Raw genomic sequence first — 20,075 nt, forward strand, 5'->3', positions numbered from 1 at the left:
TATGGAAGTGCTAGTTATATTGTAAAGAAGTACCTTTCCAGCATGCTTCAAAAAAACTGATCAGAACAAACTAGCAAGGAAATATGGGAAATTTGACTTAATTGTAAAAGACATTTTAAATTAGAACAGTGGATCTCAGATGGCTCTTAAATTTGTACTTATTTGCATATATTACCAATTAGTCAGAAAACTGGGAAATTTCTGGTTACACTAATATTTGAATATAGTTACATAACAGTTTGGAAAATCTCAGTTTATAACAGTGAAATGAGCTCCCTTTTAAATCTAAACCCTATTAAAGCTTTATGCAAGATTCTTTATGTAACTTTGGTTTCCAAACAAAGCAACCATTCCAGATAAGGTATAAAATCATTTATTCTTCACACTGGGTCTTCATTAAAGCTCATCTCATCTTTCGTTTCAGTGTTTCAGAGTTTGCTTCACATCTCACAAAGGTTTTCTCCCGGGCTGGGTGAAGTAGTAGATCATTCATGTTTTCTGAGCAAAATGTCATTCTGCATAGGAAACATCAAACAAACACAGCACTAAGCTTTGGGTGGAGCTTATTGAAATGTTTCGTCCTTTGTTAAATACTCAATTCATGTAACATGAACTTTATGCTATTTTTTTTAAAGAAAAAAAAAACCAAAACTGGGTCTTTATGACCGCAAATATTTTTATAACTTCAGAGAAAAACAAAAGCCAAATCAGTTAAAGCAATCTGTGTAAGGCTTCCAGGAGCTCTTCATGGTGTGATATTTCACTTCTGTAAAGAACTCAAAGTCCTGGGGCAGTCCTGCTTTGTTCTGCCTTATACAGCTCATCAAAGATTTGAGAGTAACAACTGTTTCTTTCACTACATGACCCTGTCTCCAAGGCAAACATTCGCACTTTCTTCAGCTGTTCCTCACAGGCGGGCTTCGCTCCCAGCCTTCCTCCTTTGGACACGCTCCAGTTGGTCAGTAGCCTTCTTAAAGGTACCTGGGCATGAGGCCCTGTCACCAGCATCTGCCTGGCTCAGCACTGTAACCTGCCCTTCCCTCTTATTTGATCTTCCAGCCACAAAGGACATCACCATGGGTTCTGGGTCTCTCTTGGAGACCAACAGCTGATGACTTTGACCATTGGTTTGGCCTGAGATGCTATTTTGTGTTACTGACTTCAATTGAATCTATTTGGGGGGAAAAAAAAAATAGCAATAGTCACAGAGAATTGTAGTTTATAGCTTCTTTTTTAAAAAAAAAAAAATTGTATCTAAGGTCAAGTATTTACTAAATCAAACATCTAACATTAAAAAGTATTGTAATTATGGATGCATTTGAAAAATTCAAATGGTAAAGAAATATATAAAGTTGAGTATTAAAGGTCTTCTCCATCACCTTTCACTAATATGACTCCTCTCCCTGTTTTCATGGTTTGGTTTCTGTCTTTCCAGACCTCTTTCTATGCATTTACACTTATATGGATGTTCATATACAAACATAAAATTTGTTGTATGAATTTTTCTGAAAAAATTTCCTCATTATCAAATAACATACTTGGAGACCTGTTTGTATAAGTATATACACATCTATTTCATTCTCAGATGGGCCTAAAGATGATCATACTAAGTGAAGTAAGTCAGACAGAGAAAGATAAATACCATATGATATCACTTATATGTGGAATCTAAAAAATCATACAAATGAACTTGTTTACAAAACAGAAATAGACTCACAGACATAGAAAACAAACTTATGCTTACCAAAGGGAGAAGTGAAAGGGAAGAATAATTTGGGAATATGGGATTAACAGATACACACTACTCTACATAAAATAGATGAACATCAAGGACCTTAGCACAAAGAACTATATTCAATATCTTGTAATAACCCATAATGAAAAAGAATCTGGATAGGTGAATCACTTTGCTGTATACCCAAAATACTATAAATCGATTATATTAAAAAAAAATCTATTTGATTCTTTCTCACCTGCTACATAACATTCCAGTGTATGGATGTACCACAGTGCATTTAGCCATTTTCCTATTAATGGAGATTTGGATTTTCCCCAATGGGTTAGTATTTACAAATAGTACTGCAACAAACATTTTAGTGCATAGATATCCTTAGTGGATATGTTGAATATTTCCCCAGCATAGACACCTAGCATAAAATTCTGGGTCAAGATTCTGCATATGTCAAATTTTGATAATATAAGCTCCATGAGACCAGGGGCTTTATCTACTCTGTTTACTACTGTATATCCGGTGCCCACAGCAGTGTCTAGCATAAGATATATGTTCACTAAATGTTAGTTGTTGAATGAAATTCCCCTGCAGAAGCTCTGTAATTTATACTTCCACGAATAGTACATGAGAATGCCCATTTCTCCACCCCTTTACTAACTCTGGATGTTATCTGTGTTTTGACTCCTGCAAAACTAATGGGTCACCAGTGATAATTTCATTGATTTTTGGTCTGCGTTTATATGATTACTGAGGCAATCAAATATCTTCTCATTTTGTTTAGCCAATCACTTTTCATGTCTTGCTATAGAACCAATCCTCTCTGCTCTCGGTCTTCACCCTACAACAGTCCTCTCACCCCTGACTTTGTGCTTAGGGGGAAGAAAGTCACCTCTCATTCAACTCCTTCCACAGAGGTAAAGAGCAAGTCACTTAACCATTTTTTTTTTCCTCTCTTATTGTTAGCAAAGAGATTAAGAGTGTGAGGTTTATTTGCATCCCAGCTCTGGGATTTTAGTTTGTAAAAGGTACTCAGAAATTGGTAGTTGTTATTAGCCGCATGAAGTACATATTATAATTCCCATTCGTTCCTAAAGAACTGAGTCTCAGAGAGGAACAGTTATTGTCTGAGCCGACATAGGTGGAAGCAGTGAAATCAAAATTTGACTTTAGGTCCAGCTGATGCAGAGGTCATTGGATTCTGTCTGCGTATTGCTCTTCTCACTGCCTGTCTCTCTGGGAATCCCTCTGAGCCTCCCTGAAGCCTGCTGCAACATTGACCCACAGAACCAACCTGAACCATTGTCTTTCTTAGACTTCTAGACCCTGCAATACTAGACTCTCACTATTCAGAGTGTGATCCATGGGCTAGCAGCATCAGCAGCACCTGGGAGCTTGTTAGAAATGTAGACTCTCAGGCTCCATCTCTACCTACTGAAGCAGGGCCTACATTTTAACATGATTCCCAGATGATTCATGTGCACATTAAAGTTTGAGAAACCCTGGGATGAAGCAGATCATTAGTAAAATTAACGCATCTTATTTTCCTAATTAGGTCCTGGAGTTTCTTAATGCCCAAAGCCACAACTCTGACTTTTTTGGCATCCTTCCCAATGGCGTTGGGTACTCCAAAGACCCATAGGAAGCACTGAGTTAAAAACTTAAAAAACTATAGGTCCCAGATCCCTTCCTTCCTTTTCATGATGTACCTCTTACAGCCCCGAGGAAAGCTGTGATGTGCATATATATTCATTTCCAGCTCTACAACACTGCTAGATTAAAGAAAGTCAGATCAATGGGACCATGACTAATGGAGGCGGAGCTGTTAGAAACTGCAGAGGCAACGAATGGGCAATGGATCAGACGAACTAACTCAGACCTGGGCTCAGACAATTATTAGCAATGTCCCCAAGCTGTGTAACTCCCATGAGCCTCAGGCTCCTAAGCTGCACAGCAATACTACCTGTTTCAGAGGGTCACTGGGAAGCTTCTGTGAGGTGAATGCTCTGGAGTCCCTAGTTCAAGCCCATGGTGCAGCAAGGCTCTGGAACACTGCTCTCATTGCTCCCTTCTTTCCTTCTGCAGAGCTGTGTGGGTAAGCACCAGGGGAGAAGGCAGCCCTGTGTTTTATACTATCGTTCAGGTCGAGGCACCTAGAACTGTCATGGCGAGCAGCCTCTAAAACTGAGGATTTACTCTCTCTAGCTGAGAGAATCTGGGGAGGGTTGATGCTCAGAAGCTGAGCTGCTCTAAAGGGCCAACAAGTCATGCAAGAATAGCTAAGCGCTGAAGAGGAGAGAAGCAGTTTAATTTTCTCAAATTGATCATGTGGAGAAATCTGTTGGCTGACTGCAGAGTATGCTTTTAGTAATTGCCAGGATTTTGTATCCCAGGGAGATAAAATCTCGCAGTGCGGTTGTGTGAGGGACTCAGGGGGCATAAATCTGCCACGGGCGGCTGCTAGCAGCGACACCCCAGGGGTAAGGGAGGAGAGCAGTTCAGAGGTGAGGGGCGTGCTGCTCTTCAGCTCCGCTGGCGGCACTCCAGAGAGAAAGCGGGCTGCTCGAAAGAGGGCAGTAGGAAAGGAGAGACACATTTCCTGAATAGAGTGGGGAGGAGACAGGAGAGGGTCTGCGGAACTGCAGAACCACAGAAAAGCACGGCAGCCCTGGGAAAATATACCGAGCATCCCTTTGCCCTGCTGAGAGGACTGAGGGAGCCGCTGGACATCCTTTCTTGCCTTAACTCCCTGCCCTCAACCCACCCCTGCGTGTCCCAGGGCCTGTGGGCCAAGGGAGACATTCACAGAACCGCACCTCCTGAGGGTAACCGGCTGGTCCACACCAGAATTTCCTAGGGCTCTTATTACCAAATGTGTGGCCCTCCATAGACCACAGCCAGTCAGAAGCTCTTCAGGTGGGTCTGGGAATTCTGCATGTTTCATAAGCTTCCCAGTGATCCCTTGGCATTCTAAGATTTGAAAGGTGCCACTTCAGTGTGAGATTTTGAGATTGTGATCTGCTAAAAGCATTTCTCTGGGTAAACAACAAAGAAGAAATGTCACTTCTAGGTCCTTGCTGTTCAAAATGTGGTCTTGGGCCAGCATGGGGTGAAATCTGAAGAGCACTGGGCCAGGGAGTGGTTCTCAGACTCTGGAGGCAGGTAGCTGTTACGTGGGGGGGGGGAGGGGGGGGTGTGGGCAGAGGAAAGAGGCTAGATGGGAATCAGAGACCTGGGTGTAAATCTTGGTCCTTCCACCTGTGGCTTTGGGAACTCAGGATGGTCATTGCACCTTTCTGAGCATCTGTATGCCACCGTTGGAACAGAACAATGCCCACTTCATAAGATAAATGCAAGTATTAAATTGTGGGACGTAGGTAGATGCTCAACAGATGTTAGGAGGAGGATGAAATAGCACTCACCTTTGCTGTGTTTCTCCCACTTTGACTCTGATGCTCTTCAGAGCAAGGCCCGAGTGAAGGGACTCTCTTCCCCAGGGGATGATGGTTTGGACCGTATTCCAGACATTGGACCACACCATGCGGTTTTCCCACTTGAACTTGATCATGATCAGTTCCCCAATATCCACATCCAATGTTATTAGAAAGGAATAGGTTTCATTACTAGTAATTCCTTTGCTCCTTGAAGATACAAAGGAAACCAGACATAGTCAGTTGATTTGTAACGGCAAAGTGATGCTTTCAGGATGGGATTTTCAGGATGTATTACATTTGCCTGAATGACTCGTGATGGTCTTTTCTGCTGCATTTCCCAAAGTGGTGGTGGACCGACTATTAATAGAGATAACAATAGATGTGCCAGGATAAAAAAGGGTTTTCCAGAGCAGAAATACTGGGAAAACCATCTTATTTTCTGTGATAGCATGTTTAAAAGGTTGCAAGTGTTCTGCAGTGATGAATCTAGTTAACTTTGTTTAGCTCAGGCTTCCTAATCTCTAGCTTAACACATCAGAACTGCCTCCAAAAAAGGCAGGTGTCTCTGGGCAATACAGCTCTCTGTAGGTTCTGTAGGTTCATGATCAATACATGAGCACCACACTACAGTCTTCCCTCCAGATCAGTGCTTTTCTTCCTCCCCAACATAAATAGAAACTTCCATTAAGACAACAAGTAGAGCAGTAATAGAAAACCATATATAAAAGGGATGTACCAGTTTGGAGCAAAATTTAAATGCAGATCCTTAGGTTTCATTATCAGCTTTACTCACTAATCTCCAAGACATTAAAATGTCCCAATATTGACAGAGCAGTCGGGCACTCTTTCCACTACTTAGAACAATCCCTGCTCCCCCAGGGAGAGATTTGGGATGGTGCAGAGTTAACACTGGATTTAGGGTGAGACAGGTGGCTGGAGGATTCCCTGGCTCAGCTCATCTTAGCTCTTCCTGCAGGATGTTGCAAAGCACCGTTTAGGAATCCACCCACCCCACTAGGCTGGGAGCACCCTAAGGATAGGGTCCTCTCTACCTCTAGTGCAGAGCACTGACACATCCTTGCTGAGTGACTGAATCCGTGGGATGATCGGAGGCTCAAAACCAGGGGTGATTTTCGGGAGGCTGAGAACCGTCCCTGGAGCAGGTGAAGGCTGGTGTCACTTCCCAAGGAGAGCCCATGCTGAGGGTGGAGATGCTGAAATAAAGCGGCCGGTGAAGCAGGCCAGCCCGTGCAGGAGGCGTGAGGCCACTGCCTGTGCTGTGAGCAGGTGTGTAGCAGGGCGAAGGACAGGTGGGGAGGGCTGGCAGTGCAGTCTGACTGAGTGGAAAATTCGTGCCAAGTTGAATGAGACCAGTTTTATTTCCGGGTTATGGTTTTCGGAACTCACTGGAAAGGTGCTCAGGGCCTTCCTGGGGACAGGAATGTGTCCTGCGCCTGCTCTCTGCACTCCTCCTAGACTGGCCACCTCTGGTTCCCCTTTCCATTCAGCCTCTGTCGCTTCGGGCCCATCACAAACACAGGTGGCAGCGACATAAAGTAATGGTTGGGACTGGGCGAGGCCGAGGAGGGGTGACAAGGTGTCGCGCGTGGGCGGATGTCCCCTCTGACAGGGTGTTTGGGACACTCATACTGGGCTGAGGAAAGTGAGCTGTGCCTGGCCTGACCCTTGGAAAGCAGAGTCCATCCAGAGCCTGTGAGAAAACTAAGCCTGTCCTCACCACGGACGGGGCTGTATCTCATACTCACAGAGCGATGGGGATCTTCTGCCTCTCCCCTCTTGTTCCGAGGAATGACACGGTGAAAGTTGGTTCTACAGGGTTCTCAGTTTGGTTGATGAACCGAATCTTGAACTGGTAATGATAAACTAGAGCAGGGTGGGATGGTGAGGGAGAGAGAAAGAAATTTTTAAAATAAAAAATCTTGTATTTTTTAAAATTTAAGAAAGCAGAGAGAAAAGTATGGATGAATAGATACCCCAATTTTGTTTTCTGGGTGGTGGAATTCTGAATGCTTTTTTATTTTCCTTTTTTTCTTTCTCTGAATTTCTTTAATGTCTAAGAAGACTTATGTTTGTAATATAATAAGTATTATCCAGCAAAAAAAAGAAAAAAAGGCAGAATAGGAGTATAGTTGGTATTCTCACTAATTTCTAGATGAAGTTCTGTTGCACTATTCCACGTATTTAGCAAGGGTCCCCATTTATAAATGAAAGGATACAGTGCCTTTGAGGCCGCTGACAAAAGCAAGAGAACACACTGTTGTTTTCACTTTTGCTGGTATTTGATGGTGCTAGTTTTAGGGTGGGTCAGAGAAACAGCCAAGAAATATGCCCTGATGACCACATCTCTGCCTTCTGGGGCTTGGAAACTGGTTTTGTGGGGTTCAACAGCACATTTCCTGATAGAAATAAGACAACCAGTTCTAGTACTTGGGCCTAGAATTGTCCTATCTTTTCACGTGTCCAGAATGTCCTTCTTCTGTATTGTTTGGAATAGGGAAATTAATTTTATTCTTCTTTACCTAAACATAGCCTATATTTAGCTAATAACAGCAAATTACTTACTATCAGACAAGTGTTGTTAAACATTTTGCATGGCATCATCTCAGTTACTCATCATAATGACCCTAGGAGGAGGGTATTGCTGTTATCAGCCTCATTTAAAACATTTTTATTTATTTTATTTTTGGCTGCACTGGGTCTTCGTTGCTGCGCGTGGACTTTCTCTAGTTGCGGGGGTGGGGCCGCTCTTTGCTGCAGTGAACGGTTTCTCATTTCGCTGGCCTCTCTTGTTGAGGAGCACAGTCTCTAGGGTACAGGCTCAGGAGTTGTGGGGCATGGGTTTAGTTGCTCTGAGGAATGTGGAATCTTCCTGGAGCAGGGATCAAACCCACGTCCCCTGCATTGCAGGAGGGTGCTTTACCACTGACTATCAGGGAAGTACTATCAGCCTCATTTTATAAAGAACAAAACCAGGGCTAGAGAGGTGAAGTGACCTGCTCAGGGTCACATAGCAGAGTCTGTGCTCACAGCCTGGAGCAATTGCCTTGCTCAGCCTGCACTGTTACATCAACCAGCTATGGGGCTGTTTTCAAAATTATCCCACCTCATTTCCAAATAACTGATGGCTGCTTGGACTTCTTTATCTTGCTGTCTCCATATTCTCTAAGAACTTGTGGCTCTTTAGCTTAAACAGGCTTAATATAGTATGTCAACTTGATTGGTAGGACTGCCTGGGGCCCCATGTTGAGATGGGCTCTGAGACCATGTCTAGGCTCTTAGGAGGACTGCTGTCTGCCTTAAGCAAAGGATAGGGGACATATGATTACTTGTTGTTATTTGCTTTTTCCGTTCTAGATAATGATTAATCTACTAGTCCTGATATAGTGCTTGCACATAGTAGTTGCTTAATAAACATGTGTGGGATGCATGAACTGACAATTTGTTTGGGAATATCAGGATGTGTATGAACATTAGGAAGATGGAAATCACCCCAGAGAATTCAAAATTGGAGTTCTCAGCTTTGTTGTAGAATTCCTCCTGGAAAGCATAGATCATGGAACTAACCACTTGATTATCCATTCCATGCACCCAGCATGTGGAAATTCACCATCCTCATGGATCAATCTACTTACTCCCAAATGGTACATTTCCACTGGAGGTTGGTAGCTACACAGACCTGGCAGCGGCAGTGGCTAATGGCACATTGCCAACACATCAGCTGCAGGGTTTTGTGTGCCTGTATTGCTGGGTTTCTGGGTTATTTACACAACTCTAACCTTTGGAATAAGCCCATTTTCCCGTTTGGGTTTTGCAGTGGATTGGCTGCAGTCCTCTGCATAATAGGTGCTCAAATATTCCAGCCTGGAATAAAATAGTTAGATGCTCTCAAGACTGTGAGGCTGTGGGTGAGAAATAAGAGAAGGACTGAGGGACCCCAGGAAGGATCCCTAAACCCTTGAATGACAGTGGTGGAGAAAGAGACTCTGGTCTATCATCCCAGAAGCCTCTGGAGAGATCTTATGCTATTTGGGGTCTGCCTAGGGAACTTTGTAACAAGTAAATAGTTGAAGTTGAACAAGTTGAAGTTGAACTTGTAAGTTCAACTTGTAAGTTGAACTGAGACAAAAAGATACGAGACAAGGCATTGGGGGTGTGGGGTAGACTGTGGACAGATGACACGAGAGAACTGGTCTCTAGTTAATTCCCAAACAAGGAGGCAGAGAATCTTCCAGAGTATGTAAGGAACTCATAACGACCAGTTTAATATGTATTTATTAGAAATCTACTACCCAGCCCAGTGCTAAAAGCTGTTGGGTATAAATGAATAAAATAGTGTAATTGGCTGTATCCATGGTAATACATTGACTAACATTTATTTTGTTTACCTGTGCCTGGCACTTTGTATTTTTATCTCATTTAATCCTTATGACAGGTGATACTATTATTATTTCATTTAAGAGAAGAGGAAACTGAAGCACAGAGAGGTTAAGTGATTTTTCCAGTATCACACAGCTAGTAAGTAGCATAGCTGTGACGTAAGTCCAGGCCACCTGACTCCAGAACTTGAACTTTTAAATGTTTATACCCAGGACCAATAGCTTTATATACCCTAAGGAAAATGTTCATGTGTGGAAAGAGTTCAAAAGTTCAAAGACATCATAAAAGAATTTTTAATTAAAAATAAATTAAAAACATCCTAAATATTCACCAATAGAGAAATGACTATGGGCTAATAATGACAATTATTAGAATTACCATTTAGCTCTTTGTTTTGTTCCAGACACTGAACTATTGTTTCTCAAAATTATTTCATTTCTCTTTTCTACAACTTTGTAAGATGCCTACTTTAACCTCCCTTTGCATCATTTTACAAATGAAGAAGCTGAAGCTCAGGAAATTTGAGTAACTTGTCCATTGTCGTGAACCTATGAACTAGTGAAGCTGCAATTAGACTTTAGTCTACTGATTCCAAGTTCATATTCCCAAACATGTGATTTACTCTTATGAAGTGATTAAAAGATATTTTTGGAATGGTTTCAATGCTTATGAAAGAAGTGGGGAAAAAACCCCAACCAGCCATCAGGATACACATGGTACATCTAACATGAGACTAATTCTAATAAAACAGAATGCACAGAAGGAGGGAGATTTGCAAAAATATTAAGTGATTATCTCTGGGGAGGGGAGAGAAGTAACTTTTATTATCTTTTTTGTGATTTTCTGCAAGTTCCACATTTTCTGCAATGAGTATGTATTCTAATTAGACTCTTCCTGGAAAAAGAAAAGTTTTTAAAAGTATTAAGAAAGATAACAGAACCAGAAGCTGTGGTCCTGGCCTTAGAGGTGCTTGCAGCTGGGAAGCAGAGTCACTTCTGTGACCCTTGTCACCTCCTATCCAGTCTCATGGGCATCAATGTCCAGGATCTTCTCCCCTTGAGGGCAGTGTTGGGGTCGTATTAACACTTGAACCTCCGCGATTGACAGCACACATTGGGAATCTAAGGAGTGCTTCTGGGGCTTTTTGTGTGAAAACAAGGCAGAACACATGTTACATTAAAGAGTCTAATTGCGAATAGGACTAATCAGAATATTGCTTCCACTTGTTGAGATCCTGCTAAACCATCAGGCTACATACTAAGTGCTTTTTGTTGTTGTTGTTTAGTCGCTAAGTCGTGTCTGACTCTTTATAACACCCTGGACTGTAACCCACCAGGCTCCTCTGTCCATGGGATTTCCCAGGCAAGAATACTGGAGTGGGTTGCCATTTCCTTCTCCAGGGGATCTTCCCTACCCAGAGATCGAAGCCACATCTCCTGCATTGGCAGGTGGATTCTTTACCGCTGAGCCACCAGGGAAGCCCTATACTAAGTGCTTTGCATATATTATTTTTGTCCTCCAGACTAAATGAGGATAACATGGTAAGACTGCATTTTCTACACCTACCCCTGCTGTCCTGGTCCACTCTCTACCCAGTTCTGGCCCCCAGGATGTGATTGATCCCCAGAGCCTCATCTCCTGGCTTCCTCATTGGATGGCTTCTGGTTCACACTGACCCACTGAGGATGCACCAGCAGGAGATCAGGGCAGAGCAGAGAGAGGTCAGGGTATTTCTCTGCTCCCTCCTGCTTTGAAGCCTGACTGTAGTAACTGCTCTCCCTGATGAGCTGCTCTCAGTAGCTTCTCCTCCACAGCTTACATTCTCTTCGGCTATTCCTTCTCTTCGCTTCTCCGAGTACCCTGTTTGTTAGATTTGAGGTGCATAAACACCCCATGTTGCTTTCCTTAATATCACCCACCCTGTCTAAGGAGTTCTGCCTGCTCTCTACTCAGGTGAGTAGAATCCTGTTTACTGCTGAGACCCAGAGAGGTAGGGTGTCAGTGATCCTGCTGAATTACAGATAAGGAAGCAGAGATTTGCGATTCACTGGTGTCTCACTTGGTAAAGAATCCTGCCAATGCAGGAGATGCAGGTTCGATCCTTGTATCAAGAAGATCCCCTGGAGAAGGAAATGACAACCCATTTTAGTATTCTTGCCTGGGAAATCCCATGGACAGAGGAGCCTGGCTAGTTACAGTCCAGGGCATTGCAGAGAGATGGACATGACTTAGCAACTAATCAACAAGAAAGCAGAGATTTGGAGAGGAGTCCAAGGTGACTCAGATAGTTAGAAGTGGAGCCGACTCCGACCCCAGGTGTCTGTCTGATTCCAAAAGGTCCTTCCCACTGTGTCCTGGGATTCTGGTTCTGGCAAGCTGAATCTTCCCTTTGAAAGCAAACAGCAAACAGCCCTGAAGAAAAGCTGCAGTCTACACCTGCCGCCTGTGAAGCCACTGAAACCAAGTGCCTGCAGGGTCTGATCCACTGACATCCGTCCCGGCTATCACTGTTGCTGCTGCTTTGCAGCTGCTGGTCTGCTAAATGTCCAGCCCCCGGGGCAGGGATAAATGTTTCATGTCCCTGCACTGGAGATGGGTTTTTGTCTTCCTTTGGTCTTAAAATGTGAGTAGGAAGAGACCAATTTCCATATCTGAGATGTCATGGTTCCCACGATTCTGAAGGAAGGGATTGGCTTTGATAATTTCAAAGGTCCTGTTAGCGCTCACATCCTATGGATGAGAATTATCTGTGCCCTGCAGTGTCTCCCTGGGGGCAGGACCTATGCAGGAGGTCAGAACCATCAAGGGTGTGTAAATCGTGGAGGTCACAGACGTGCAGAAACACGGGCACCCACATCTGCAGAAGCATGATGCCCAAACCCATCACACAGTGATAGCACAAGGAATTCCTTTTGCCCTGCACTAGGAAAGCCACTTTTGGGGAGAAATATGGAAATTATTTTTTTTAATATGTAAGAGATTTTCATGTTTAGAACTAATTATTTGTTCTTATTTTGGATTTTGTGTTTTTCCTTTAAAAAAAAAAAAGACCATTTGCCTTTTATTTCCCACCACACCCCAGGACAATGATGCTGTTCTAACGATTAAGGAAAAAAGCATGAATAATTTTTGCTCACTTTACCTTATGGCATGTTTAATAAGGATTTTAAAAAATGATTTCGGGGAAATGCTTTTGATCCTGTGACTGCAGGGAGCACAACGTGTTCCTCAGTGCAGGCAGGAGAAGTTATTTCAGGTCTTAATGGTGCAAAGCATGAAATAGCCCATTAACCTTGGATGAGATCAGGCAAAGTCCACTTGGGGCAGAGGTATGAGGCCTCTGGAGAGTCTCCTCACCAGATCGCCCCCCTGGGGCTCAGACACCCTAGAAACCCTGGATCCTAGTTTCGTGTGGACCCCACTGGTGCCACTTAACAAAAAAATAAGTTTCCTTTTACAAGGTAGCTACTATGGGCACCAGGTGATGGAAATTTATAAAAAAGGAATTTTTTTTCCTTTTTTTTTTAATCTTGTGGAAAATATTCTGAATCATTAGATAGTGGCTTTGGGAGATATTATGACTCTCTTTGAAAACATCAGAGAGGTCTTTTTTTTTTTGAATGTATAGATTTTTCTTTCATGGAGATGGTAAGAATGAGATCTTGTGTTCTCTTGCAGCACTATGGTCTTGTTCCTAGATCTCATATGTCTCTAACCCGAGAGGGCGGCTGAAGAGCATGGAATTGAGACGATGGTCTTAAGCAGGGGATTAATGTAGGAATAGCCAGCACTAGCAGGGGCTGGCTGAATGAACTCAGAACAAGATCAAGGGAAGAAGAGAAATGGGCTTTTTTGTTTTTATGATTTTAGTTTAAGATAGCATTTTTTTTTTCAATTCATCCATTTTTAATTGAAGGATAATTGCTTTACTATATTGTGTTAGTTTCTGCCATACATCAACATGAATCAGCTATAGGTATACATATGTCCAGAAGACGAGAGTGCTCTCATCAGCTGGTGCGAATTCTCACTGGCTGGCTGGGCCCAGAGAGCAGGGAGAAAGTACAGGCAGGAGGAGGACGGGGAGGAGAGGAGGGATGATGGACTACTGTGTCTCAGGAATGAGTTGTTAATAATACTGAGTGAACTGGTCTCAGTCCTAATGCTTAGACCATGTGTGGTGAAAGGAGCAAAGGCCATGGAATGGGGGAGACCTGGGGTCAAACATTATGTTTGATACTGTGCAGGGCCCTGTGGGGCTCCTGGGCACAAGGTCTTTCTGTGTCCCCCATTTCTTTGATTATAGGAAATAGCCTTCATTCAGCCTCCATGAACTTCCCTGAGTTCCAACGGGCAGATTCCAGCAGTTGCTAATTAGGGGAGGGAGGGGATTCGAGAACAGGGAGAAACTAACAGTCAGGAGAAACAATAGTGCGGCCTTGGGGGCAAGGTCCTGTTTCCCCATCAAGGGATACACACCACAGTATCCTTTACCTATCTTGCAGATACTGGAAACCCGCTCCAGGTGGAAGAAGTTATAACAATGGTGTGCTGCCCACAAGCATGTAGACCCCAGAGCAACTGGTTGATGATGCTGACTCCCACTTACGTCACCAGCAGCCCAGCAGAAGAACGTCCACGAGCTGATCATACCCTTTTTGAACAATTACTATAAAACTTCTCACTATCTTGCCCCAGTTGGGAGACACAGTTTTGAGGGCATTAGCCAACTGTGGCCCCCTTTCCCTGGCAAAGCAATAAAGCTCTTTTTTTCTACTTCACCCAAAACTCTGTCTAAGATTCGATTCAGCACCAGTGTACAAGTTTTCAGCATAACGTTTGCTCCTTATAAGCTGGGTGGCTTTGGGGAGGTGATTTAGCCTCACTGAATCTCAATTTATCTGTTGGAAAATTAGGCAATATCAGTCTCCCCCTTTCCATCTCCATGTCTCTCTGTCTGTAGGTTGTTGTGAGGATTAAAAGATAAATGAAATAATTGATGCAACACATCCAGCGTAGTGCCTGAACCTAGTAAGCTCCCCTGAGTGCTGCTTCCTTCTCTTCCACCCCATTACCGCCTCCAGTTGCTGTGAGGATTAAATTAGATAAGGTGCTTGCTAGCAGAACTACATACAGGTTTGTTTCCCGCCTCCTTCTCTTAAAAAAAAAAAAAAGGCTCCCAAACTAGCAAAATTTCCTTCCAAGAGGGTGAGATTGGAAGTGGGCGAAAAATTGCCTCGTTTCCTTCGGCGACTGTTTCCCAATTCTCTTTCTGCTCCTGCTGTCCTCTTCCATGTTTACCCAAATTCTGGCGTATGGTTGTAGAAAATAGATCCTTTGATGGTTTTGTCAAAATATCTTGGGAGCCAGAGGAATGAGGACCAAGTTAGTCATCCTTTCTGCAACTACAATCAGGAGGCGATGTTTATCTTGCCCAGCCAGACCCTGCACTGAAATATATAGTACAATTAGATGTCCTTGAAAAATGTGGCTTGTGGATGCTCTGTAACCAGGGATGGGCAAGTTTGTTCCTTTATGAATCTATAAGTACTCATCAAAGGCTGGAGGTGGTCACTGAAATAGACTTTGGGAGCCCAAGTCACAATGATCGTGGCATGGTGGCTGAGGAGGGGAGCAGTTATGGGGCCTAGATTAAAGACTTGATGTCAGCACTATCAATAAAACTTTCTAGATGATGGAAATGGTCTATTTCTGTACTTGCTGATATGGCAGCCACATAGTTGAGCATTTGAAAGGCGGCTAGTATGACTGAGGTTTCAAGGTTTTAATTTTAAGTAATTTAAATAGCCACATATGGTTAGTGTAGCATTATATAGGGCTTCCCAGGTGGCACAGTGGTAAAGAATCCACCTGTCAATGCAGGAGACATGGGTTCAATCCCTGGGTGGGGAAGATAGCCTCTGGAAATGGGCTACCCACTCCAATATTCTTGCCTGAGAAATCCCTTGAACGGAGGAGCCTGGTGGGCTACAGACCATGGGGTTGCACAGAGTTGGACACGGCTAAGCATGCACGAGTGCAAGCAATCAATATACAGGCTGCACACCCCAGAAGCAGTGGCTTTCACATGGGTGGGAGTCTCATCTGGGCATAATTTCCAGCTGTACCCAGGGTACCCGATGTGGCCGAAGGGCTCTGCTCCCTGCCAGCAAGTGAAATTAGGCTGAGCAGATTAGGACTGGAAAGGCTGAGGTGGATCTGGGGGGAATTTGGAGGGCCCAGGGGAGGTGAGGGTGCGGTGCAGGCTGCAGCTCATCCCTGGAATCTCTCTGGGGCTGGGGGTTTGGTTCAGGCAGTCTTATCTCACAGTCCCAACACCGTATTTTCACTGGCTATCTCTGGAGCAAGATGAGCGGCTGGTGAGAAAGAGACTCAAGTGGTGCCTCCAGGGGACTCCTCTTCCGTCTTCTTGGGATAGATAGCACCCTGTGCACAGCGTGTGGGAGGGGGTTGGTCTCCCCTGAGCCCCCCTGAAGGAGGGCCTCTGCCTACCCTGGCTCATATTATGCATGCAGAAGGAGTGATGGCCTGGCACGGTGGTTTTGGCAACTGCTGCGTGAGATAGTGCTGCCCTAATGCGATTCCTTGGTTCTCCTTCATAAGAAAAGGGTTCCTTTGAGTTCATACCAGCCGTGTGTGGTGATCAGGCATCTGAACTCCTTGGCAAGGGAAAAACTCAGCCCAGCTTGTGGCAGCTACTCTTCCCTCCCCTCTTCATTCTCTTGACTCTCTCACCTCCCGACCCCATATCCATGCCCCCAGTAGAAGTCCTCCAACAGGACCCAGTCCCTCACTTCAGATACACAGCCCTGCCAGGAAGGTAAAAAATGACCCTCTTTCCAGCTGATCTCAAGGAAAAAGCAAGACCCTTCCCCACCTCTCCTCCTTCCCTCAACCCCATAGACAGACCATGGGCAGGTTACGGAGATAAAAACCACTTGACTAATTGTTGGGAGTGCTTAGTCCCTCAATCGTGCCTGACTCTTTGGGACCCCATGGACTGTAGCCCACCAGGATCCTCTGTCCTGGGATTTTCCAGGCAAGAATACTGGAGTGGGTTGCCATAGCCTCCTCCAGGGGATGGCCTGGGTCTAAATCCTGGCTCTGCTAAGAGTTCCTTTTGTGTCCCTGGGCAAATGATTTTGTCTTATCTGGGCCTTTGTTTCCTTGTCTGGGAAATGTGGAATTGAACAGTTTCTTGAAATGCTAACATTCCAGGATTAGAGTAGATCCAGTGAAATGTGATTATCTGAGAGGCTTAATCACTCCAGGCTGCACTGCCATTTGAAAGAGGAGCTGGTTAACTGAAATGAGTGTCTAATTGGCAGTCTGGAGTGGGGGATCTCCCTGAAGCAGGAGGCCTTCCAAATTCCCTCACCTGCTCCGGGGGTCTCAGGCTCCTCCACCCCTCCAGGAAGGACAGCTGAAGGGACCCTCTGCCCTCAGGCAAGAAAGATCCTGCCCTCACTCCACGTGCTCTCAGAAGCTATCCACTGCTCAAACGGATTTCTGTCATTCCTGGGCTGCACAGAAGGGCAATCTGGCTGGAGAACCAAAGTTCAGATAAACAAAAGAATCCTGTGCATGGGAGCTTGAACTTGGGAGTGCGGTAATGAAAGGAATGCCAGCCTGGGAGTCAGAGGGCCCTGGGTTCTACGCCTCCTTCCAGGCTAACCGCACGTGCGGACCTCTCCTGGCTGTTGTGGGCACCATGAGGAGCCTGTGGCTGCACCAAATGTTTTTGTGTGAAACGCTGTGCAAATGCAAAGCGGTGTTGAGGGCGTTCACCTTCTGTAGCTACAGATATGTGCAGAGTAACAATCGAAAGGCACTGGGCTCCTCCCAGGGCCGTGAGCCAGTACTGTGAACAGTAAGATGCTAAATCACTCCCGAGCTGTTTTAAGGATTAGGCAGAAATGTTAATGGCAACAGATGTCGGCTTGTTCCCTCCAGGAGGATTTAGGTTTCAGTGGAGTATTTCTCTGCTGGCTTCAGCCCAAATCATGGCCACAGCCCTTTTTCTGACCTCCAGTTCAACCTGGCAAGCAGAAGGGGCTCACTTTCTCCCTTGAGGCTGAGAAGCAGCCTTCTAGGGAGGGCCTCAATGAGACAATGATCTCTTGTAAGATAAGCGGATTCAAATTTAGGAAGAAATGGGGGACCACAAGTGTAGTCTGGAGCCCAGGCTTTTCCTGGCAGCCATGAGCAGAGTTGAAAGCACTGGGCTCTAGCCTGGGTTTGGAGAAGCTTCCAAGGCCCTGTACAATGAGACCTGGTGATCCAGGCCTTCCGGATCTAGCGTTCTGTTAGCGGAAACACACTGGCCGAAACCGCCCATCCTGGTCAGGCACCATAGTAATCACTTGCAAGGGTTATTTTACCACAGGAGGTCCTGGTAAGGAATGTGGAACTAACAAGCCACCACCAACTGGAAGAGTTCTGGAAAGGTCATAAGGAGATACCCCATGTCCTACCACTTTCCAGAATCTTCCTTGCTGGAATTCATTTTGGCTGAGCAATGCATGTGCCACCAGGAAGGACCCTGAGTCAGAATGATTGGCCAGAGAACCTGGAAACTAATCCCGTCACCTTTAAACCTGAGATACCATATGGAAGAGCATCCCTTAATCCTTATCATCCCTTAATCCTCCTGGGTTCCCTTACTCTCCTGCTCTCTGCCCAGGTGCCCCTTCCCAATAAAGTCTCTTGCTTTATCAGCTCAGACAATTCATTTCTGAGTATTAAAAAAGAGACCACTCTCTGGTCCTGGAAGGGGTCCCCCTTCCTGCAACAATGCTAGGGGACCATGAAAATAGATGAAGAGAGCAGCCAACCAAAGGACTGTTTCAGAAAGTATCAGGCTTTCTCCTCCAGCACTTGTCAGCGAGGAGGCCACATTCTTGGGGAAAGAGAGAGGCATGTATCATCATCCCGGGCTGGAATCTGTGCAAACAGCAGATCCGGCAGTAGCTCCAGAAAAAGACTCCAGGGAACTCGTGAACCTTCAGACAAGCGGCTGCATTCTGCCCTTCTGAAGGCTCCCCTGCACTCACCTTTGAACGGGGACTGGGCTCGAGTCACCAGGAAGAGGCTCTTGCTCTTCTTGCTTTGCCACTCCTGGCGGGTGTGGTAGCCCAGCGTGTTGCAACGACCCTTCTTGCAGCTCAGACACAGGCCTTGGCTGAAGCTGTCCATGTCCCTGCACAGGTAGGCCACGCTCTGCATGTCAGCGTGCAGCAAGGAGTCGATGAAGAGGTGCACTGACCGCTCATGGGCACATTTGACGGTCCGGGTGATGGCTGGAACACAGGGCAAGAAGAACGTTATCATCCCTTAATCTGGACGATCACCTTGCTTCTCAGTGCAGAGTAGCAGCATCTCAGGAAGGAGGATGGGGGTGCTGAGGTCAGAGGTCAGCCCACTGACTACAGTGGGTGGCATAGCTGATGGAAAACTACACAAAAAGTAGACCCTTTGCAGGCACTTACTATAGGGCCATAATCCCAGGCTCTGAAGGCCTGCTGAGGGCACTCTGTATATTATGGTAGCTGTTTTAATAGGAGCCCTGAGTCACTAAGAAAATACTGAGTTCTTTAAGCAAGTGTGTGTGTGTGTGTGTGTGAATCACTCAGTCATGCCTGACTCTTTGGGACCCCATGGACTGTAGCCTGCCAGGCTTCTCTGTCCATGGAATTCTCCAGGCAAGAATACTGGACTGGGTTGCCATTCCCTCCTCCAAGAGTTCTTCCTGACCCAGTGATCCAACCCAGGTCTCCTGCGTTGCAGACAGGTTCTTCACCATCTGAGCTACCAGGAAAGTTCTCTTTAAGCAATTCTTTTGGAAATGAATTGTAATTCATTTTGGAAATATTTTAGTCACAAACAGTTAAAAATGCACAACTGCTGATGCTCTAAGGGTGAGTTGGCAGAACAGGCTTGTGTGGAATGCCTCTTCGTATTTATTTAATTAAAAAATTATTTTATTTTTGGCTGTGCTGGATCTTCGCTGCTGCACGCAGCCTTTCTCTGGTTTCAGAGAGCGGGGTCTACTTTCCCTTTGTGGCGCACAGGCTTCTCACTGTGGTGGCCTCTCTCACTGTGGAGCACGGGATCTAGGGTGTGCTGGTTTCTTCAGCAGTTGTGCTGCACAGGCTTAGTTGCCCCACAGCATGTGGGGTCTTAGATCCTGGACCAGGGATGGAACTCATTCTCCCTGCAGCAGAAGCAGGGAATCTTAACCACTGGACTGCCAGGGAAGTCCCTGGAATGCCTTTTTTCTTAATAAAGCTGGCTAAGCCAGTGCCCAAACACTCTTGGGACTTGGCTACTGGTCTGGTGAGAGCAGAGGCCTCCCCAACCATGTATCAAAGCAGCCACAGCCTGCTCAATGTAACTGACCTGGACGACCAGCATGGGGATTTGGTTTGAGAAGGATGTGCTCCAGTGACCAGGTCTGAATGGACCTAAGCCAAAACAAGTTTAGGAGGTTTCTG

At 45.2% G+C, this 20,075-nt stretch overlaps 1 protein-coding gene across 1 annotated transcript in view; it reads right to left on the bottom strand.

The window, feature by feature from the left end:
• Positions 1–367: 367 nt before the first annotated feature.
• The window catches only part of LIPC (lipase C, hepatic type), a 163,371-nt gene continuing 143,663 nt past the window's right edge, over positions 368–20,075 (bottom strand). Inside the window, exons 6-9 of the mRNA XM_055537823.1 lie at positions 18,636–18,881; positions 6,930–7,047; positions 5,152–5,370; positions 368–515 (exon numbers count right to left, since the gene is read on the bottom strand). Of these exons, the coding sequence (XP_055393798.1) occupies positions 404–515; positions 5,152–5,370; positions 6,930–7,047; positions 18,636–18,881 (695 nt within the window). The 3' untranslated portion in view covers positions 368–403. The remainder of the gene's footprint in view (positions 516–5,151; positions 5,371–6,929; positions 7,048–18,635; positions 18,882–20,075) is intronic.

This window comes from Bubalus kerabau, chromosome 10 (assembly GCF_029407905.1).
Source record: "Bubalus kerabau isolate K-KA32 ecotype Philippines breed swamp buffalo chromosome 10, PCC_UOA_SB_1v2, whole genome shotgun sequence".
Classification (NCBI taxonomy): domain Eukaryota; kingdom Metazoa; phylum Chordata; class Mammalia; order Artiodactyla; family Bovidae; genus Bubalus; species Bubalus kerabau.